The following is a 20,657-nucleotide window of genomic DNA, read 5'->3' as shown; positions in this document are numbered from 1 at the left end:
TGTTTGTTTTAACTAGAAATATTAGAAGACTTACCACTGAAATCATACTGCTGTATGTTCTTCAGCGACTTGTGGATGAAGTACATGCTGCCCAGAGCCTGCAGAGATAAACAGAGGAGAAAAGACAAGCTTAGCAGGTAGCATGCGGTTTTACGTAGATAAACCACACAATGAAGGCCTTCAGATTGCTACTGTTCAAACTGGCAGAATACCAATAGGAGTTCTTGAGTTCCTGAGTTTGTATATTGATCTATTATGTTTTTGCATCATTAGGATTATTAATTATTCACATCATTATACAGTAATTATTACCTATTGACATTTAGCCCACAAGCCAGCAACTTATGCACATTCTTACAAACGAAACAGCAAAAAGAAAAACAGCATGTGCAAAACTTTATAAGGTTTATTAATCAATTCCAATTTCTTGCTCAGAACAGATTTGGTGATTGTTTAAATTAATAAATGTATATCGTCTGTGTCCAATGAAAACATGTATCTCAAAAACAGCAACTTGACAGGGTAGAGATAAAAAAAAAAATAACTTTCTATGAAAGTAAATGTAAAAAAAAAAGTTTCATTTAATTTTGGAAAATTTCTACTGGTCCATCTGTTTGTATGTTCAAATTGTGTAGTAAACTGAAAATAGACCAAAATATAGATTTTTTCATTTTTTAAACAGTGGTTGGTGTTAACGAATCTGTCCCTGAAATGGCATGCATGTGCACACTAATATGTTGCAATGTTCAGTTTTTTGTTGTGAAGGGAAACATAATAAATATAGCTTTTCACAAACAGAAACAACAGGAATTGCAAACATAATTCATACTTCTACGTAACACACGTAAGCGTAAGGGAGTCTAATTCGGCCCAATACAGGTGCTGACTAATGACGATAACACTAAAAGCATAAAAAAAAATGCATCACATTCAATCTAATCATGTCACAAGCCCACAAATCAGATTCATTTCTGATCTAGGACCACATATGAAAGTGACTCAAATCCAGATCTGTCTAAAAATGGAGTCACGGTAGCCTGGTAATATGAACATATTATTAACCATAATTCATAAAAAAGTGTGAAGAGCAATAAAACAAACTGAATCTAAGAGTTTTCAGTTTCAATTTGGACCATACCTTTGGTATTAAAATCAGATTTATATCTGATACTTGTAAATGTGACTCTAAATATCCAGATCAGAATTCATGTAACCTTTGGATCAAAATTAGCTGAGGAGAAGGAGAAATGGACGACAGCAGTGAGGTAGTTCTTCAGCAGATAATAGACTTTTAAAAATCCAATACTGATTTGAATTATTAGTTTATATGTATAATTTGGTTGAAGACCATGTTTACCCTAACCATGTTTAACTTTTCTTTTATGAATGTTCTATTCATATGTTAGTGTCCTTTTTAATGCATTGACAGCTTTTACAAAACTTGATTAAAAAACACCATAAATAATTTTACAGCATTGCAACATATCATCACAATACATTGAAATGTAACCACTTTGTCATGAATCATATTATATTGCCAGGTTCTTGTGAATACACAGCCTAAGTTTCAATTATTCCTGCTGAACAGAAAACAGCCCAAACTTATTCTTAAGTCCTATACGGACGGGATTAGTTTCTCAGGGGATCCTGGCGTCCTCTGAGAAAATTACAGGCTGAATTGCCTACTGTTTTTCCTGAACTTCGTGGTCCTTCAGTAATTTTAGTCCCGTCCGGATGCACATCTCTGAGTTTAATCACCTTTTATCACCTTTAATCACATTTAATAAAATAGCTATTTGTCCACCGCCACACACCATAATTACACTTTCCATGGAGATCCACACAGTCAAACGTGGCACCGATGGAGGGAAACAGCTCACAGAGACATTTCTATAAAGAATCCCACACTTAGTGGTTTTGAACTGTACTTTTGAATTGTTGCTGAAATTTGGCTTTGCCCCAAAACAAAATAAGAGTCAGTGTCTCTTCTCAGCTCCAGTGTCTTTTAGAGCGCTTAGAGGCCACCATCGTGCTCCATGTGCGAAACCTGATATCACGTGACAACGTGATGTCTTGGGACCAAGAAAGCCAAAAAACTCACTGGTCCTCCTGTTTTATCACTAAGCATAAGTAGTGCTGTGCGATATGACGATAAATATTGTGGGGACGATACAAAAGTGTCTATCGTGGTGCTTACCGTCTATCGTCCCTATCGTTTCTACAGTAATTTATTATTTTTTTTTTCTCCATGGCTTCTGCTCAGGTTTACTCCTGAGTGTGGCATGTATAGCTTAGATCCCTTGTCCACCGATACTGGTAACAATAGTGGTATTTGTACTAAGTGTGAGATAGTTAGCACCTTGGTGGATAAGGTGAATAAGTTAGAGCTGCACGTCCGGGGTTTAATAAGGGATAGACAGCAGGATTCACTGTTAGCAGCCCCGGGTGTCTCAGGGAGAGTTAGTACCCCCTCGACTCCGGCCTTAGAGCCCTCACAGCGGGGCGAATGGGTAACGTCTCGGCGGCATAGTCGAAAGGCTAAGGCTAATGCTACCGCAAAGGCCACAGCCAGCCCACCTGAACACCACGCTCCCCCAGTTCACGTGTCAAACAGGTTTGCCCCGCTCAGTGAAGTACCAATTGAGGAGCCTGTTAAAGGTACTCTGGTGATAGGAGACTCTATCGTCCGACACGTGAAATTAGCTACTCCTTTAGGGGCACCAGCGGCAACAGTTACTTGTTTACCGGGAGCCAGAGCACCGGACATTAGTGGCAACCTTAGGCTGATAGGGAATAGGAGATATTCGAGGGTAGTAATTCATGTAGGGGCCAATGATATTCGTCTGCGGCAGTCTGAAGTAACTAAGGCTAATATTAAAGAGGTGATTAAACAGGCCCAGACGCTGTCCGAGGAGGTAATCTGCTCTGGCCCCATCCCAATGAGGCGTGGTGATGAAGCTTACAGCAGGCTTTCTTCGCTGAACCGCTGGATGTCCAAGTGGTGTGCAGAAAATCATGTGGGCTTTATAGATAACTGGCTACAGTTTGAGGGCAAGCCTGGTCTTTTAGGTAGGGATGGTGTCCACTCCACGTGGGAGGGTGCTGCCTTACTTTCATGCAGCATAGCTCATAGTCTTTTAGTTAGTCGGCAGAGTAGTATTAGAAGCTGCTGACAATCCAGAGCCGGGACCAGGCCGCAGACAGAGAGGCTTAACCAACCGTCTGCGAGCTGCAAAGAGACGTTACCTAGATACCAATGTATTCAGACTGTGTCTGTCCCCCGACTCAAACAAAAACATCAAAAAACTAAAACAGTCAATCCAAATAACTTAACTTATATTAAACAATCATATCCAGACTGTAGTACTAACACTTCAAGCCTAAATATTGGTTTACTTAATATTAGATCTCTAAATTCAAAAGCAGTTCTAGTGAATGAAATCATAACTGATCAGAAATTCGATATTCTGTGTCTGACAGAAACCTGGATTAGGCCAAATGAATATGTAGCATTAAATGAAGCCACCCCTGCAGGCTATAATTATATACACAATCCGAGATTGTCCGGTAGAGGAGGTGGGGTCTGCATACTTTTCCAAAGTACCTTAGCAATCAGAAACACTACGATAATTTTACTTCTTTTGAGCTTCTTTACACCAGTATAAGTAATCCAATTACAAAAAAGAATGCATTTTCCTTAATTAATATCTACAGACCACCAGGGCCCTATTTAGATTTTTTAAAAGAATTTAGTGATTTTGTCACAGACTTAGCAGTAAGTAGTGATAAAGTGATTATAGTTGGTGACTTCAACATTCATTTCGAAAAATTGGATGATCCATTAAAAAAGGCATTCACATCGATTTTAGACTCAGTTGGTATTATTCAAAATATAACAGGACCTACTCATTACTGAAATCATACTCTGGATTTAGTTTTGACCCTGGGTGTGAGCATAGATAACCCGAATATTCGTTCTCAAACCTCCGCAATTTCAGATCCTTACCTTCTTTCATTTAAATTACATCTTAGTCATAATATACGTACATCCCCTAGCTACTCTGTAAAACGTTCAATTACGCCTTTTACAGCCCAACAATTTACAGATAAGCTTCCCGATTTATCATCTATAATGTACTTTCCTGTAGACCCAGTAGAACTAGACAAACTAACCGAAGGTTTAGAAAATACCTTTCGCTCTACCTTAGATGTTGTAGCACCCCTTAAACATAAAATAGAGAGACAGAAAAAGCTTGCACCGTGGTACAATGATCAAACTCGTACCTTAAAGCAGTTGCGTGGAAGGACAGTCTTGTAAAATATAGAAAAGAACTTAATGAAGCCCGCTCAGCATATCTGGCCTCACAGATCGAGATAAATAAAAATAATCCTAGAGTTCTCTTTAGTGTTATTTCCAAATTAACTAAAAGCCAGGCAGGTACTGAACCTCAGATTCCAGCCATTCACACCAGCAATGATTTTATGGACTTCTTCGATAGTAAAATTGAAAACATTCGGGATAAAATTAAACAGATAAATATTACATCCTCACTGTCATCTGGTGTGGCTGATTTAGAACAAAACCCTGTCACCGAAGTTAGGTTGGAAGTCTTTAACCCACTTCCACAGCTAGAACTAGAGAAAATTATCTCCTCTTCAAACAGCACAACCTGCACACTTGATGCAGTTCCCACAAAATTATTAAAGCAGGTACTACCAGATATAATTAAACCTCTGTTAATGATAGTAAACTCATCACTCACCCTAGGCCATGTACCCAAAGCCTTTAAAACAGCTGTAATAAAACCTCTGATCAAGAAACCAAATCTTGATCCTACTGTACTGTCTAACTATAGACCTATTTCAAACTTACCGTTTATTTCTAAGATTTTAGAAAAAGCTGTGGCCCAACAACTTTACCAGCAAAGAAACCAAATCTATGAGAAATTTCAATCTGGATTTAGGCCTCATCATAGCACTGAGACAGCTTTAGTTAAAATAACAAACAATCTACTTACAGCTGCCGACCAAGGCTGTGCTTCCCTACTCGTACTTCTCGATCTGAGCGCAGCCTTTGATACAATAGATCATACTATCCTTTTAGAAAGACTAGAAAACATGGTTGGTGTAACTGGAACTGCATTATCATGGTTTAAATCATACTTAACCGACCGCTATCAGTTTGTGAGGATAAATGATATGTCTTCCAGTTATACCAAGGTAAGATATGGAATTCCACAAGGCTCTATATTAGGACCATTATTATTTACATTATATATGCTCCCACTGGGAAAAATTATTAGAAAACATGACGTAGATTTTCATTGTTATGCGGATGACACGCAGCTCTTCATATCAGCCAAACCTGACGACAGAGTGAGATTAAAGAAAATTGAGGATTGTGTAAAAGATGTGAAATTGTGGATGTCGCACAACTTCCTCCTATTAAATAGTGAAAAAACAGAAGTTCTCCTATTAGGCCCCAAAGCTGCTAGAAATAAATTATCAGACTTAATGCTAAATCTGGCCGACTTCTCAGTCACACCTGGTTCAGCAGCTAAAAACCTTGGAGTTATTATAGATTCAGATCTAGCATTCCATAAACACATATCTAATGTTACTAGAACAGCTTTTCTACACCTACGTAACATCGCCAAGCTAAGAAATGCCCTATCACTGCATGACGCAGAAAAATTAGTCCATGCCTTCATTACCTCAAGGCTAGATTATTGTAATGCACTACTGTCTGGATGTTACTGCAGTCACTTAAATAAACTTCAGCTAGTTCAAAATGCTGCAGCCAGGGTCCTTACTAAAACTAGAAAATTTGACCATATTAGTCCATTCCTGTCAGCACTGCACTGGCTGCCAGTCAAATTCCGCATAGACTATAAAATTCTCCTGTTAACGTATAAAGCCCTACACGGGCTCGCTCCTGAGTATTTACGAGACCTCATCTCCTATTATGAACCACCACGATTACTTAGATCTCAGGGTGCTGGTTTCTTAGTAGTCCCTAAAATTCAGAGGAGCTCTGCAGGAGGAAGAGCTTTCTCTTATAAAGCGCCTCAACTCTTGAATAATCTCCCCGAATATGTTCGGGACTCAGTCTCAATCTTTAAGTCTAGACTGAAAACTTACTTGTTTAGTTTAGCTTTTGGTAATTAATGTTTTTTCCTTTAGATAAGGCTGCAGATTCAGGGGTTCATGGACAGAGGGAATTGTGGTAAACTGAGATGCTGGTGCTGTTGTTCTCCCACTGCACACGGTCACTCAGGTTTGTGGACGGTGGAGTGGGTGGATGCCAGTGTTTCAGGGAGCCTCCATGTCTATGTTACCTTCTGGCTCTCTGCCTTTAGTTAGGCTGTTTTATTCAGTTCTGCCGGAGTCATTTGCCACACTCTGATAATGTTTTAATATTCTCAGTTTTGCATAAATCCAGTCAAAACTAATTCCATCTCTCTGCTTTCCTCTGAGTTACTGACTGCCCACCTGTCTGACCCGATACCGATGTTGGACCCTCAGGCTCTCGCGTCTCCTGTCCAGCCAGACTGATGGAAGCTTCTGAAGTCAGCTCTTCTCCACCACCACCACAGATCAGCAGCTCATCGTCCATCTTATTCTCCACTACTGATTACATCCAAGCCATTAGTGGCGCTATTACACTCCTGAATACATAAAACCTATATGGATGTATAAAAGACTTTTTAAAATTTAATTTAAAAGCCGTTTGACCAGTGGTAGGATGGTCCCCCCTCAAATGTGAGTCTTGGTCCTCCCAAGGTTTCTTCCTCCTCCTGCAGCTCTGAGGGAGTTTTTCCTTGCCTCCACGCTCACTGGGGGTTCTGTATTCAGTATTTTCTATGTTTAATGTTTTGCCTGATTCTTTGTCCTGTAATCATGTTTCTGTAAAGCTGCTTTGTGCCAACACCTGTTGTAAAAAGCGCTATACAAATAAATTTGATTTGATAATTTAATAAATTATTTATGCAAATATATAAAGTAGGCTACGATAAAATGTATTGGCGTAGTCACTTTGCATAAACTAATAAAGTATTCTTCGCAAAATAACGAAGTTTGCGACATGCTCTACGTTATTCCACTCATGAGAGCTGAACAATGGAGACGCATTGTTCTTTTGAAAAAATTAGCTACTGCATCTACCTCATCTGTTTTCATTTGATACATATATATATATATTGCTGCACTAAAAGGTAGTAATTCTCATTTGTGAAAGTTTGGTTTAATGTCACTTTGAAATAAAGTTGGAAAAATGTAAGCAATTTTGTCATATTTTTTGAAGAATAACTGAAAACATACATACATGTAATATATAATGATATATATCGTTATCATGATTTTTCCCATATCACCCTGCACTAAGTAGAAGTGTGAAATATTTTTCACAGACGTCCCCCTGAGAAACTATATCCGTCCGGATAGGGCTTTAGGTTACTGGTCTTGGTAATAAAAGTTGCTGGCCCTTTCTGTAGCAAACAAAACTTTCTCAGTAAATAGAAACTTATATACAAACACTAATAGGACACTAATAGGTCAACACACAGCGTGTGAAACTCATACACTTGTTTTTAACAAGCAAGTGCGGTCGCACACACACCCTCACACACACAGAGAGCTGACAGAGCTGTGAGTGGTTTTAATGTACTAGCTGCCCGCTCCTGCACACACTCATCAATCGTCTCCCGCCAGGATCAATACAGACAGAAAATTAAAACAATTACACAGTGATTAAACACAGGAGCCCACTGCAGGCCCAGCGCGGCCCCCAGCAGCACGGGCCAAAGAAAAATCACCCGCCGTGCTGGGACACTTCACACTGCAGCACAGCCTGCACCTGACAACCCCTTAAACACACACTCCTGCACACACACACACAGAGCTTCTCAAGCTGTGACAAAACGTCCCCAGGAGGGGGAAATAAATCTTTTGACTAAAGCGATGCTTGTTTAATGTGACAGTGCGTTCCAGCTGACCAGCCCTGAGGCTGGACATTACTGCAGGGAGTGGATTCAGAGCCAGGGGCCCAGTAATCACTGTTACCCCTAAAACGTCTTCACCTGGGACCAACCCCTCACCTCGCCCATATTCACGGACACCTCACCTAGCATTAACAATGTACACCGTCATGCCAAAACTCTTTTATTTACATTGCAAATTAATACTGAAGTCACCCAGACTATAAAAGAACACATAAGAAATCATGCAGTAAACTTCAAAGTATTAAACAAACCAAAATACTTCAGGTGGCTCCTATCTGGGGAGGCTGATAACTCAGATGACCTCTTGGGCCCAATCCCATTTTACACCTTGGCCCTACCCCTTACCCCTACCGCTCTGTTTTGCACGTGCACGCCCAGGGGTAGAGGTGTCCCAATTCTTGTTAGGCTGGAGGGTTAGGGGGAAAGAATAGGGTTTGTTAGGCCTAGTTGGGGTATGAGAATCACTGGTAAGATGGCAGCACAAGCATCCTAAGAAACCCACAAATGTATTTTCCTTCTTAAAAGTGACGATAAGCACTATATTACCATTGTTTAATGTGTAGTTTCAATGTTTTATGACCAAATTATTCATGACGTAAATAACAAAGATCTGTAGTACTAGCTATCTAGATAACTTTCCTGTTCCGCCTTAAATGGTGCAACAGATGGCAAGGGCTGCAGCATTTAAGGCGGAACGGAAAAATTAAATAAAATAAAAGCCAATCAAGAAAATTTCAGCTCCCCATCACAGAGGAATTAAAGAACGGACAATAATAATTAATTTCTGCACCATCTTCCCCCTTACTGAAGACATACAATAAAGCCCTAAAGTTAACTAGTTAACCACCAGCAGCTACGTTACTGAACTTTAGCGATCCTGATGACGTATCAGATGCTTGAAATGTTGTCTACATTCTTAGAGGAGGATTTCACCCCTTCCTCTTGTAACTCTGTTCCAAGGGTAAAGGATACTCTCGAAAAGAAGGGGTTGGGGAAAAGTGGTAGGGCCAAGCGATAAAATGGAATTGGTTGGGCCTTGGTCTTCCGCTGCTAGGGCGGTCCTAATGAGAGCCATTTTCTTCATAATCTTTTTGATGGTCTTTGCAACTGGACTTATTTTTTTTATTTACTGACCTTTCTTTCTTAAATATGTTTTTTTCTTTGTTTAGTTGAGTAGTTCTTGCCATAATATGGATTAGAACATTGTGGATGACAGATGGATGGGATGTTCCTTTTCTGAAGTTACATCCCACAATCCAGAGTGTCACATGTGCCAGAAATACATCATCATAGGAGCCATTAACACTAATAGTTAACAGAGCAGAGAGTGGAAATGATTGTGACCGGCTGTGTCTGCCTATAATTGTCCAAGTGCACTGATAAGCAATTCTGGCAGAAATCACGTCCACATTCATTTTATTCAATGCAAGGAGGCATTGAATAGATACATATCTCACACATCAGTGAAACATTATTTAGCTTCTGTGGGAGATGGCATAAGTCATGGGACACAATATTAGTCCCATGTTTTAGGAAAGCAGAATGATTGCACAGCCAAAGTGGTTTTAACTTTCAGGCAGCTGTTATGCTTTTTCAGTGTGGCCGTCATGGTAAAAACTAATTGCTAGGTCGTTGCTATGCTGTTTCTAGGTGGGTGCTGTGGTAATGCTAAGTGGCTGCAAGGTTGTTTATAAGGTTTGAGTTTGATATTGTTTCTCCAAGTAGTTTCTAGCTGGTTACTATAGTGTTGCTAGATTTCCCATTAGTCTGTTATGGTCACCCCAAGTGGTTGCTTTGGTGTTACTAAGTAGTTACTAGGAGGTTGCAGTGGAATTCTTTACTGTTTGCAATGGTGTTGCTAGGTGACTGCTACAGTATTGCAGAGTGGTAATTACTGTGCTGCTAGGCATTGTACATTTTATTACAAGTGGTTACTGTGATGTGCTGGAGTAGGATAATATCCCAGGTGGTACTAGTCTTAAGTGGTACATTAACATTCACACTCCATTTCCCAAAAGTCAAAAGAAAAAAAAAACTGTATACAAGCCCAAACTATGCAACCACACCAAACAATGTGGTGTTGATTATCTCACAAATATAAATGCCACCTGCTAAAGGTGCGATCTATATATTAGGCAGCAAGTAAACTGTCAGTTCGTAAAGTTGATGTGTATGAAGGCAGGAAAAGCTGACACTTCTGAAGGACAAGAGCCAAACTGTGCAATATGTAGTGTTCAGTAGCTTACAAAAGTGCTCCAAGAAAAAAGGTCATGGTTAAAGGATCTAATACCACACGCCTCGCCTACACATATATGCCCACAAACACACACACACACCAGAGCAAACTGCGTCCCCATTCCACACGCTTCTGATTTCTCATTTCTCTCACGCCACCTGTATTGATTTGTTATCAGTTTTCTGGAGGTTGTAGATCATCGCTTTGCTGAGCAGAAGAGTGTGTGTGAGTGTGTGTGTGTGTATGTTTGTGTGTGAGGCTCCAGCAGTACAAATGATGTTTTGATAAAAAATCACTTGTAAGTCAATACATTTTTATTAAACGCTGAACTGACCTGATTGATGAAGATTGGTGTTGAAGCTGAGAAGTGTGCACTACACATTTTATTTTGTGTGTGTCTGCGTCTGGAAATGTGATTTATGCTAATATTTCCACTAAAAAGGTATATTGTGTTACTATTTTGTTCGGCGATACATATATTGGGATATTAGAAAATACAGAATTATCACTGAATTTTGACAAAGTCCGTGATCCAACATGTAAAGATATTAATAATGCAATCTGTTTATGAATAATTTGAGCAAATTAAACGGTGTTGGTAGATATAATCGTTACTTTGGTATACTAGTGCATTAAAAAATTAGGATATTATTGGTATATAGAATATTATAAAGCTACTTTATAAAAAGTGAAACTCATATATATTTTAAATATGTACCACACAAACACACACACACACAGAGTGATCTACTTTAAATGTTTATTTATTTTATTGTTGATTACTATGGCTTACAGCCAATGAAAATCCAAAAGTCCATTTCTCAGAAAATTAGAATATTATATAAGACCAATCGGTACTTTTGTCAGTGTGGGCAGTGTGCCAAGTCCTGCTGGAAAATGAAATCCACATCTCCATAAAAGTTGTCAGCAGAGGGAAGCATGAAGTGCTGTAAGATTTTCTGGGAAAACACTTGACTTGATAGACTTGATATAAAACTTGATATAAAACAGTGGATCAACACCAGCAGATGACATGACTCTCCAAACTAGGGCTGAAATGATTACTCGAGTAATTCGAGGTTCTCGATTTAAAACATTGATCGATTAATTTTCTGTGCCTGGAAGTCTGGAAGAAGAGAGGAGAGACACACAGTCCAACCTGCTTGAGGTCTAGTGTGAAGTTTTCACAGTCAGTGATGGTTTGGAGTGTGATGTGTAAAAGTATTCAGCACTTTTTAGCCCTAATCCATTGCAGTCAACTGCCTTCTAAAGTCCCTTAATAAGTTAAGAGTCCAGCTGTGTGTAATTTAGTCTCAGTATAAATACATCTGTTCTGTGAAGACGTTTGTGGAAAATGTGTTTGTGCCACAAAAACACAATTACCTATATTAAAATGTGCTGAACTGTGTTCACCGTTAAAGGTGAATACTTATACTTAGAAAACATGTAAATTAGACAAAGGCACGTAACTACGGGTGTATGTGTATTTGCATTTTTATTTCTTTATTTATTTATGCAAAAAATTAATCAAGTTTAATATTTGAGTTAGTGTTATTTTGTTACATTAGTACTGAAATGAATAAAAATTAAATGCATAATTAATGCATATAATTAAGCATACTTTTGAAATAAGGGCTGACTAAGAGCTACCACACCCACCCACAGCAGTTCTACATTAACGTCTTCTGAACCCCAAACACTTCTGACCCACCCACATCTCCCCCGCACCTCCACCCCCACCCCAGTTTATTTATCATGTCCAGACTGAGGCTCCTGATCAATAGTTTTAATCTGGACTTAAACGTATTGACTCGGCCTACTGCCCGGCCATTCCCACACATTAACCCAGTCCGTCAGGCTGTGGAACAAACGCAAACACGCACACACATAAACACACTCACACACACACTCACTCACAACATACAAGGTCTATCACTCCTCACCTGGGTGGGCTATGGGTTAATACCCTGCCACTCTTTCAACTATTACTGGTTTTCCTCATCTCTGGGTTTGAAGACACAACCCAACCCATTTTCTATCTATTTTTAATATGCAAATGCATGACCTTAATCTGAGAGACTGGTTGTAACATTTACTAAAAAAAAGTATTGTAAATAATTAAAACATGATTAATTATAATCTAAATACATATAAATATACAGCTCTAAATAAGAGAGCACTTAAAAATCATGAGTTTCTTTGATTTTACCAAATTGAAAACCTTTGGAATATAATCAAGAGGAAGAAGGATGATCAAAACTCATCAAACCAAACTGAACTGCTTAAATGTTTGCACCAGGAGAGGCATAAAGTTATCCAAAGGCAGTGTGTAAGACTGGTGGAGGAGAACATGCCAAGATGCACGAGAACTGTAAATATAAATATGAACTTGTCTTCTTTGCATTATTTGAGGTCTGAAAGCTCTGCATCTTTTTTGTTATTTCAGCCATTTCTCTTTTCTGCAAATAAATGCTCTGACAATATCTTTAATTGAAATTTAGGGGGAAATATTGTCTGTAGTTTATAGAGTAAAAGAACAATTTTATTTAAACATATACCTTTAGCAAAATCAGAGAAACTGAAGGGGTCTCTTATTTTTTTCCAGACCTGTATGTCAATATATATACATATATAAAGGAAACTTGGTAAACCCTTAAAGCAGAACAACTAAAATCCTCAAATAAAGTTTAGACATTTATTTAGGACTTTATATCAGCAATAGGTTTATATTATATCTGTGTATTCTGTGTCTTGCAACAAAATCCAATTTAAAGACTTTTGCACCAGCATGACCAACATGCCAAATAACAAATTTACATCATCCAAAATAACTAAAAAAATATTTTCATTAAAATATTTTAATGATTGTTATACAAACACATCTAAAGACTAATTTTGACCCAGATTTCTACGTACTACAGTACACTCTAGAAGATCTGTAAAGATCACGCTAAGGCACGTATTGCACGTAATGTATTTTGTCTTTTGAAGGTGAAGGAAACAGTACCTACTGCTCTTTGGCTACAACTGTAATTTCTATAAAGAAAATACTTTTTATTTTAATTGTTTAAGAATGTGTTTCTTTGTTTTTTTTTCTGGTTAATATGATGAAATTTGCTGTAAACTGTAAGCTGTTAACCCATGATTTGTTTACTAACAATCACCCCCTCTTTTTTAAACAATATACGATTTTTTCCAGTGTTACAGTTTTACAATATTCAATTTTTTTTACAATACTGTACTTTTTTTTTTTTTCCTTAAAGGCTGTTACAGTTTACTGCAACATTTTGTAACATTTTCGGTTATTGACTAGACCTCAAGAGCTTAAATGGCAAAATCAGGGGAAATAAAATTGTGGTATATACACACAGTAAGGTCCATTTCACAGTAAGTATTTGAACAGTGGCACTTTTTTTAACCTCCACGATAAGTCAATCCAAAGCAAAAATGATTTTGCGTAAAAAACAAAAAGATGTATTCAGTATTAATCTACAATATGAAAAAAAAACATTAAAATGAAATCACATGAGAAGCAGACTTTCGACTGTTTCTGTATAAGAATTTATCAAAGAGGTTTAATCTATTTAACCTATTTTAAGTATGAAAATGAAACCGTTTCTGGCTCCTACTGCTGTCTGAACAAGTTAAGAATATAAGTGTGGGCGTTTATAATGAGGGCATGTCTAGGCAATTCTGCACTTCTGGCTTACATCCACTATTGACAAGAAAAACATGCTTAAGATACAAGGTCACGGAGGTTAAATACAGTGGATTAGGAATGACAGGTGAAAGATATTGTATCTAATGAGGTGACAGATTTCTGAGATTTTCACATTAACCTTTAATCCCCCTTGTGGACACAGGGGAGAAGGACTCTGTTACCAGTAACACCTACAGTACATCACACATACACAGTAAACCCACCTACTCCCTGCCAAACAGTGGACAGAGTAGTGGACAATAATAACTAAATATCTAAATATGCACTTTGAGTTAATTATCTACTACCCTGCCAGCTGCACTGCTCCCTATGAGGAGACCTTTTATCACCATATTGACTTGAGTGTGGCTGAAGGTTGAGTGCTGTCTGTCCGAGCTGCTTGGTCTCAGTGTGTGTGTGTGTGTGAGTGTGTGTGTGAGGGATAACAGACCACAACGGCTTCCCTTCAGCAATGGTTAACCGGTCTGTTATGCTGTTCTGCCGCAGGCATCTGGCCTATTGAAACCACAACTTACTTAAACACGCCCTGAACTGTTGGGTCACTCGGCTGGCTCTGTTTCGAGGAACTGTTTAAAGTGGCGACTCATTCGAGGAGGAAACTTGGCTGGAGCTGCATATAAACGTCACTTCCACAGAACTAAAACAGGATGTGCAGCTACAAGGTTATAAAGCATAGAGACATTTAGAGTTTGGGTATGAAATGAAGCAATATTTGCTTTCAAGTGATCATTTGGATAAGGCTGAACATGTGATAAATAACACAGAAGAAAGACATGCAGGCTGTTTTTCAGCCTTGAGCAGTGCTCCACCTAGTGGTTCTAGACTGTGCCTGAACATGCTGTCCACTCAAGCATTTAGGGCAGGGGTGGGCAATTAATTTTCCCAAGGGGCCACATAAGAAATTGTTTTAGAGGGCCAGACTAATATACTTAACTCGGTTCTGCAGAATATATATATATATATATATATATATATATATATATATATATATGAATGACATAAAACAGCACGTTTATCAAAGACCAGCATCCCTTTAACTTAACAAAGAACAGTGAGTAAAACGTTACAGTTCTATTTTTGTGTACAGTGAGAGAAATCTAGCCTGTTTGTTTTATGAACAACTGAATATAGTTTTTTATATAGTTTGGCATCCCATTACTTTAAAATGATACAGTAATATCACTTGACATATATCTTGAATACATGAGAAAGAGATTTTCCTGTTTTATGACTCCAAACTCTTTTCAGTATTATTACTGGAAACATACATATTGAATACAATGAACAATGTTACACAATTAGTTCAGCAGTTATCATTTGATAACCATTTGATTTGCTTATTTTATAGGACAAATATTTCTAAAATTTACACTGATCTACAGATAGGTAGTTCAGTATTTCCGGTGTATATTAGTTGATTAGCCCTGGATAAATAATGTTTATTTAATATATATATATATATAAATATATATATATATATATATATATATATATACTGCTCAAAAAAATAAAGGGAACACTCAAATAACACATCCTAGATCTGAATGAATGAAATATTCTCATTGCATACTTTGTTCTGTACAAAGTTGAATGTGCTGACAACAAAATCACACAAAAATCATCAATGGAAATCAAATTTATTAACCAATGGAGGCCTGGATTTGGAGCCACACACAAAATTAAAGTGAAAAAACACACTACAGGTTGATCCAACTTTAATGTAATGTCCTTAAAACAAGTCAAAATGAGGCTCAGTATTGTGTGTGGCCTCCACGTGCCTGTATGACCTCCCTACAACGCCTGGGCATGCTCCTGATGAGGTGGCGGATGGTCTCCTGAGGGATCTCCTCCCAGACCTGGACTAAAGCATCCGCCAACTCCTGGACAGTCTGTGGTGCAACGTGACGTTGGCGGATGGAGCGAGACATGATGTCCCAGATGTGCTCAATCGGATTCAGGTCTGGGGAACGGGCGGGCCAGTCCATAGCTTCAATGCCTTCATCTTGCAGGAACTGCTGACACACTCCAGCCACATGAGGTCTAGCATTGTCCTGCATTAGGAGGAACCCAGGGCCAACCGCACCAGCATACGGTCTCACAAGGGGTCTGAGGATCTCATCTCGGTACCTAATGGCAGTCAGGCTACCTCTGGTGAGCACATGGAGGGCTGTGCGGCCCTCCAAAGAAATGCCACCCCACACCATTACTGACCCACTGCCAAACCGGTCATGCTGAAGGATGTTGCAGGCAGCAGACCGCTCTCCACGGCGTCTCCAGACTCTGTCACGTCTGTCATGTGCTCAGTGTGAACCTGCTTTCATCTGTGAAGAGCACAAGGCGCCAGTGGCGAATTTGCCAATCCTGGTGTTCTCTGGCAAATGCCAAGCGTCCTGTACGGTGTTGGGCTGTGAGCACAACCCCCATCTGTGGACGTCGGGCCCTCATACCATCCTCATGGAGTCGGTTTCTAACCGTTTGTGCAGACACATGCACATTTGTGGCCTGCTGGAGGTCATTTTGCAGGGCTCTGGCAGTGCTCCACCTGTTCCTTCTTGCACAAAGGCGGAGGTAGTGGTCCTGCTGCTGGGTTGTTGCCCTCCTACGGCCTCCTCCACGTCTCCTGGTGTACTGGCCTGTCCCCTGGTAGCGCCTCCAGCCTCTGGACACTACGCTGACAGACACAGCAAACCTTCTTGCCACAGCTCGCATTGATGTGCCATCCTGGATGAGCTGCACTACCTGAGCCACTTGTGTGGGTTGTAGAGTCCGTCTCATGCTACCACGAGTGTGAAAGCACCACCAACATTCAAAACTGACCAAAACATCAGCCAGACAGCATAGGTTCTGAGAAGTGGTCTGTGGTCCCCACCTGCAGAACCACTCCTTTATTGAGTGTGTCTTGCTAATTGCCAATAATTTCCACCTGTTGTCTATTCCATTTGCACAACAGCAGGTGAAATTGATTGTCAATCAGTGTTGCTTCCTAAGTGGACAGTTTAATTTCACAGAAGTTTGATTTACTTGGAGTTATACTGTGTTATTTGAGTGTTCCCTTTATTTTTTTGAGCAGTGTATATATATATATATATATATATATATATATATATATATATATATATATATATATATTTGTTTCAAAGTTAAAAAGCTGTAGTTTCTAATTGTTTTGAGCTTAACTTTTTAAATTCAAGTTTCATCATGCTCTTAATTTGCATACACGGCTTCATCGGAAATGAGGGCCACGCTCAATGTTTTTAAATGCAAACAATGGCTAACTTATGTACTGATGGATAGAAAATAGTTCATTTTCCACTCTGTGATATATGTTTGTTCCAAATATATAAGTTGCCATTATTCTTTTTATTTTTTACCTTCTCTTCCTCCTCATAGCTTGTGGGATGAGGTCAAGTGCAACTTCTCTGTGCAGGAATAATGAAATACTAAAAGTGGACAATATTCTCTAGCGCCACAGCAAACAAGGTTTAAATGGACATCTGACTGGGTGTTCTAATGATAATAGCAGTGTAAAAGTAGTGTTTGTAAAAATGGAATTTGGCTTAATAATGTCTGACAGTGCAAAACAGTAACATATTAGTAAATAACATACCATACAGCAATAATTAATAGCTTATTGCAATGCTGTTTATCTGCTGTATCACACGTCTGCAATGAGTCCAGAAATTGAAGAATTGCTCCCCTTTATTTTAGTGATATGATTGTTAGTCTACTAGTAGTTCCCAAAACTCTGCTGAGAATTGGAGAGGCTGCTTGCAAAAAAAAAGATCTGGAACGCTCTTTCTGAGGAGCTTTGAGCCATTTCATCTTTCAGCACTTTTAAAAAGAGCCCTTAAACATTTTTATTTAAATTTGCATTTGCTTCTCTATTTATATCTATGTTTTTTTTTTATAATGACTGCTAATCTTTTATTTAATGTATTAATTCATGATCTTAATTGTTTACCCTTTTATGTTTATAATGTAATCAGTAAAGCAAGTTGCATTTATGTATGAATAGTGTTACTACTGAAAGCTACTGTAGTTTTTATTCTGTTGAGATTATATATATACATATTTATATATATATATATATATATATATATATATATATATATATATATCTTATTCTCTAAATATCCATCAGTAATTTTGATCACAGCATTCATAATTCATAACTTTAATTAAAAATCTAGAGCTTGGAGATAAATTGATTTTATCGATAAATTAAAATTTACAGTTAAAGATTGTGTTTTTATAAAAATCGATTTTCTCTGTTTTTTTTAAAGGAAGCAGCACGACTGATTTATTTAAAGTGCTGCTTGCAGCTGTTTTATCGCACTCGCTGCAGCACACCATCCAGAGTAAAGCAAGCAACTGTACCCGACACAGCCGTGTGCCATATGATAAAAATAGGGCACGGTGGATTCACTAACATGTTGAAAGTTTTAGACCACAGTTTTAGGCTGCAAATACTTTTCTGAGGTTGCCTTGCTACAACTGTTTAACAACACAGGCCAAAGAATCATTACAGAGCTGGAGGAAGACACTAAAATTGCACATTGTCTTTTCACAGCTTAATAACCCTAGAATGCATCAACACATCAGCATAAAGCAAATACATGGCTAGAAAGAAATTGTACCATTTTTAAAAGCTGCAGCATCATTGCTCTCTGGTGAGGACAAGTGATTAATTGTGCCAATAATAAGCTCTCCATTAAAGTTTTTGTCCTAGTAACTTCCTGATATTTTTTTTTTCTACAAGTTACAGTATGTTCTCACTATTTACAGTGGTATGGGCTGCCATCTCATCTACAAGCTTATTTCTAGTTGCACTTGAACCCCAAAAAATACATTTAAGCGAAACTTTTCTTTGTGATCTGTAGTGTGATTTTTAGTTGGAGAAAAAAAAAGTATTTTTAGGCCATATCGCCCAGCTCTAATTGAATCACATCAGCCAACACAAAAGCAGTAAAATGACACTTACAGTGAAATTGTCCTCTGCCTTGAAATGACTGTCTACATACACGCACACCCGATCAAAGTCCTTCATCTCTGAGCTCGACTCAATGGTCCTACAATAGGAGGAAAAGTGAGAGCACAGGGGAAATAAACATCAGTAGTCAGCCATGCAAGACATACATAAAGAGAAATTCTAAACATACTGACTGTACTGAAGGAGCTGACCACAGGGTTGTGAGGTTAAATGATAAACTGCAGTATAAACCTATATAATAGTCATACTGGTCACAAACTATCATTACCACACACTGCACTGTCCACTAGGGGTGGGCAATATAGCCCTAAAGTAATATCATGATATTTTGGGGTATTTTTGCAACATTCTTGGCAATATGATATTGTATTTAAATACATCACTGCAACAAAATTCATTATTATTTATACATTTTATTCTTCAATATTATTGCATAGGATATGACATGGCACAACCCTAATTGAGATTTTTACCAGATTTGTAACAAAAGTCAATGATCCAACCTGTCATGATACTAATAATGCTCTCCATATATCCAGGATTAAAATAAAATAAATGATACTGGACAGATATAATCTGTCTGTAGTAGATATTTAAGGGGAAATGAGAACAGTGTGAATCTTCCTTTTGCTACAAACGGCAATAATATTTTTGCAATAATATTTAAACAATGTGACCCTATACTTTAGAAATGGAACTGCCTGAACTCTCTGACCAGTATTTAACTCACAAGATAGCTCAATCACAAGATAGCACCTCACAATGTATACAGATGTGGGTGTTCATTAGGGCTGCAGGAAAAAATCGATTCGAGCTCGAATCACATTTCTAACATTGAACGATTCATAATCGATTCTCATTTTCAAAAAATCCATTTTTTTTTGCGGGTGCAGCTATTGCCGCGCGGAGCTTTTAAACTGTCCCGCGGAGCTTTTTAACTGTACCACAGAGCTCAGCTACTCTCGCGCGGAGCTTTTTAACTGTACTGCGGAGCTCATACTGTCTCACGGAGCTCAGCTACTGTTCTGCGGAGCTCTTTAACTGTACCACAGAGCTTTTTAACTGTCCTTCGGAGCTCATCTACTGTCCTGCGGAACTCTTTAACTGTTAAAGAGCTCCGCAAGACAGTAGCTGATTTCCGCAGGACAGTAGATGAACTCCGCGAGGTAGTTAAAATGCTCCACGCGACAGTAGCTGAGCTCCGCAAGACAGTTACAATGCTCCGTGCCACAGTAGCTGAACTGTGCAGTAAAGTTAAAAAGCTCTGCGGGACAGCAGCAACAGGACAGGGAATGTTTTTGTTCTTACTGCCTCTCCCTATTAGGCTACAGAGGGGCGTGTAGTGTCGTGTTACGGTGTTTGTTGTTGCGCCGCTAAAGTATGGAGGATAAAGAAAAAGTAATTGAAACCGATTTGAAAGAATCAGGAAAAAAATTGAATCGTGACCCCAAGAATAGATTCTGAATCGATTTGTGGGATTCCCAAAAATTCACAGCCCTAGTGTTCATTTATGATCAATTTACATACTGTACTCTGTCTCATGACTGTTGTGTATGCATGTCAGTGTATATTTACTGTACATTTCAATATACTTTTATTAAATTCTCAGCAATGTTTCCTTATTGAATTCATTTTAGAAGATTCATCTACTGTCTTGTCATTACTGGATAAACAAAAGGCAGATCAGCAGTGAAAGAACCAGCTATGAGC

The 20,657-nt window shown here is 38.5% G+C and overlaps 1 protein-coding gene across 1 annotated transcript in view; it reads right to left on the bottom strand.

The window, feature by feature from the left end:
* The window catches only part of inpp5l (inositol polyphosphate-5-phosphatase L), a 59,630-nt gene that overhangs the window by 20,006 nt on the left and 18,967 nt on the right, over positions 1 to 20,657 (bottom strand). Inside the window, exons 4-5 of the mRNA XM_049485794.1 lie at positions 18,939 to 19,026; positions 35 to 98 (exon numbers count right to left, since the gene is read on the bottom strand). Coding sequence (XP_049341751.1) covers positions 35 to 98; positions 18,939 to 19,026 — 152 coding nt within the window. The remainder of the gene's footprint in view (positions 1 to 34; positions 99 to 18,938; positions 19,027 to 20,657) is intronic.

This window comes from Astyanax mexicanus, chromosome 12 (genome assembly GCF_023375975.1).
Source record: "Astyanax mexicanus isolate ESR-SI-001 chromosome 12, AstMex3_surface, whole genome shotgun sequence".
NCBI lineage: Eukaryota > Metazoa > Chordata > Actinopteri > Characiformes > Acestrorhamphidae > Astyanax > Astyanax mexicanus.
This window is presented reverse-complemented; position numbering and strand designations above follow the sequence as displayed.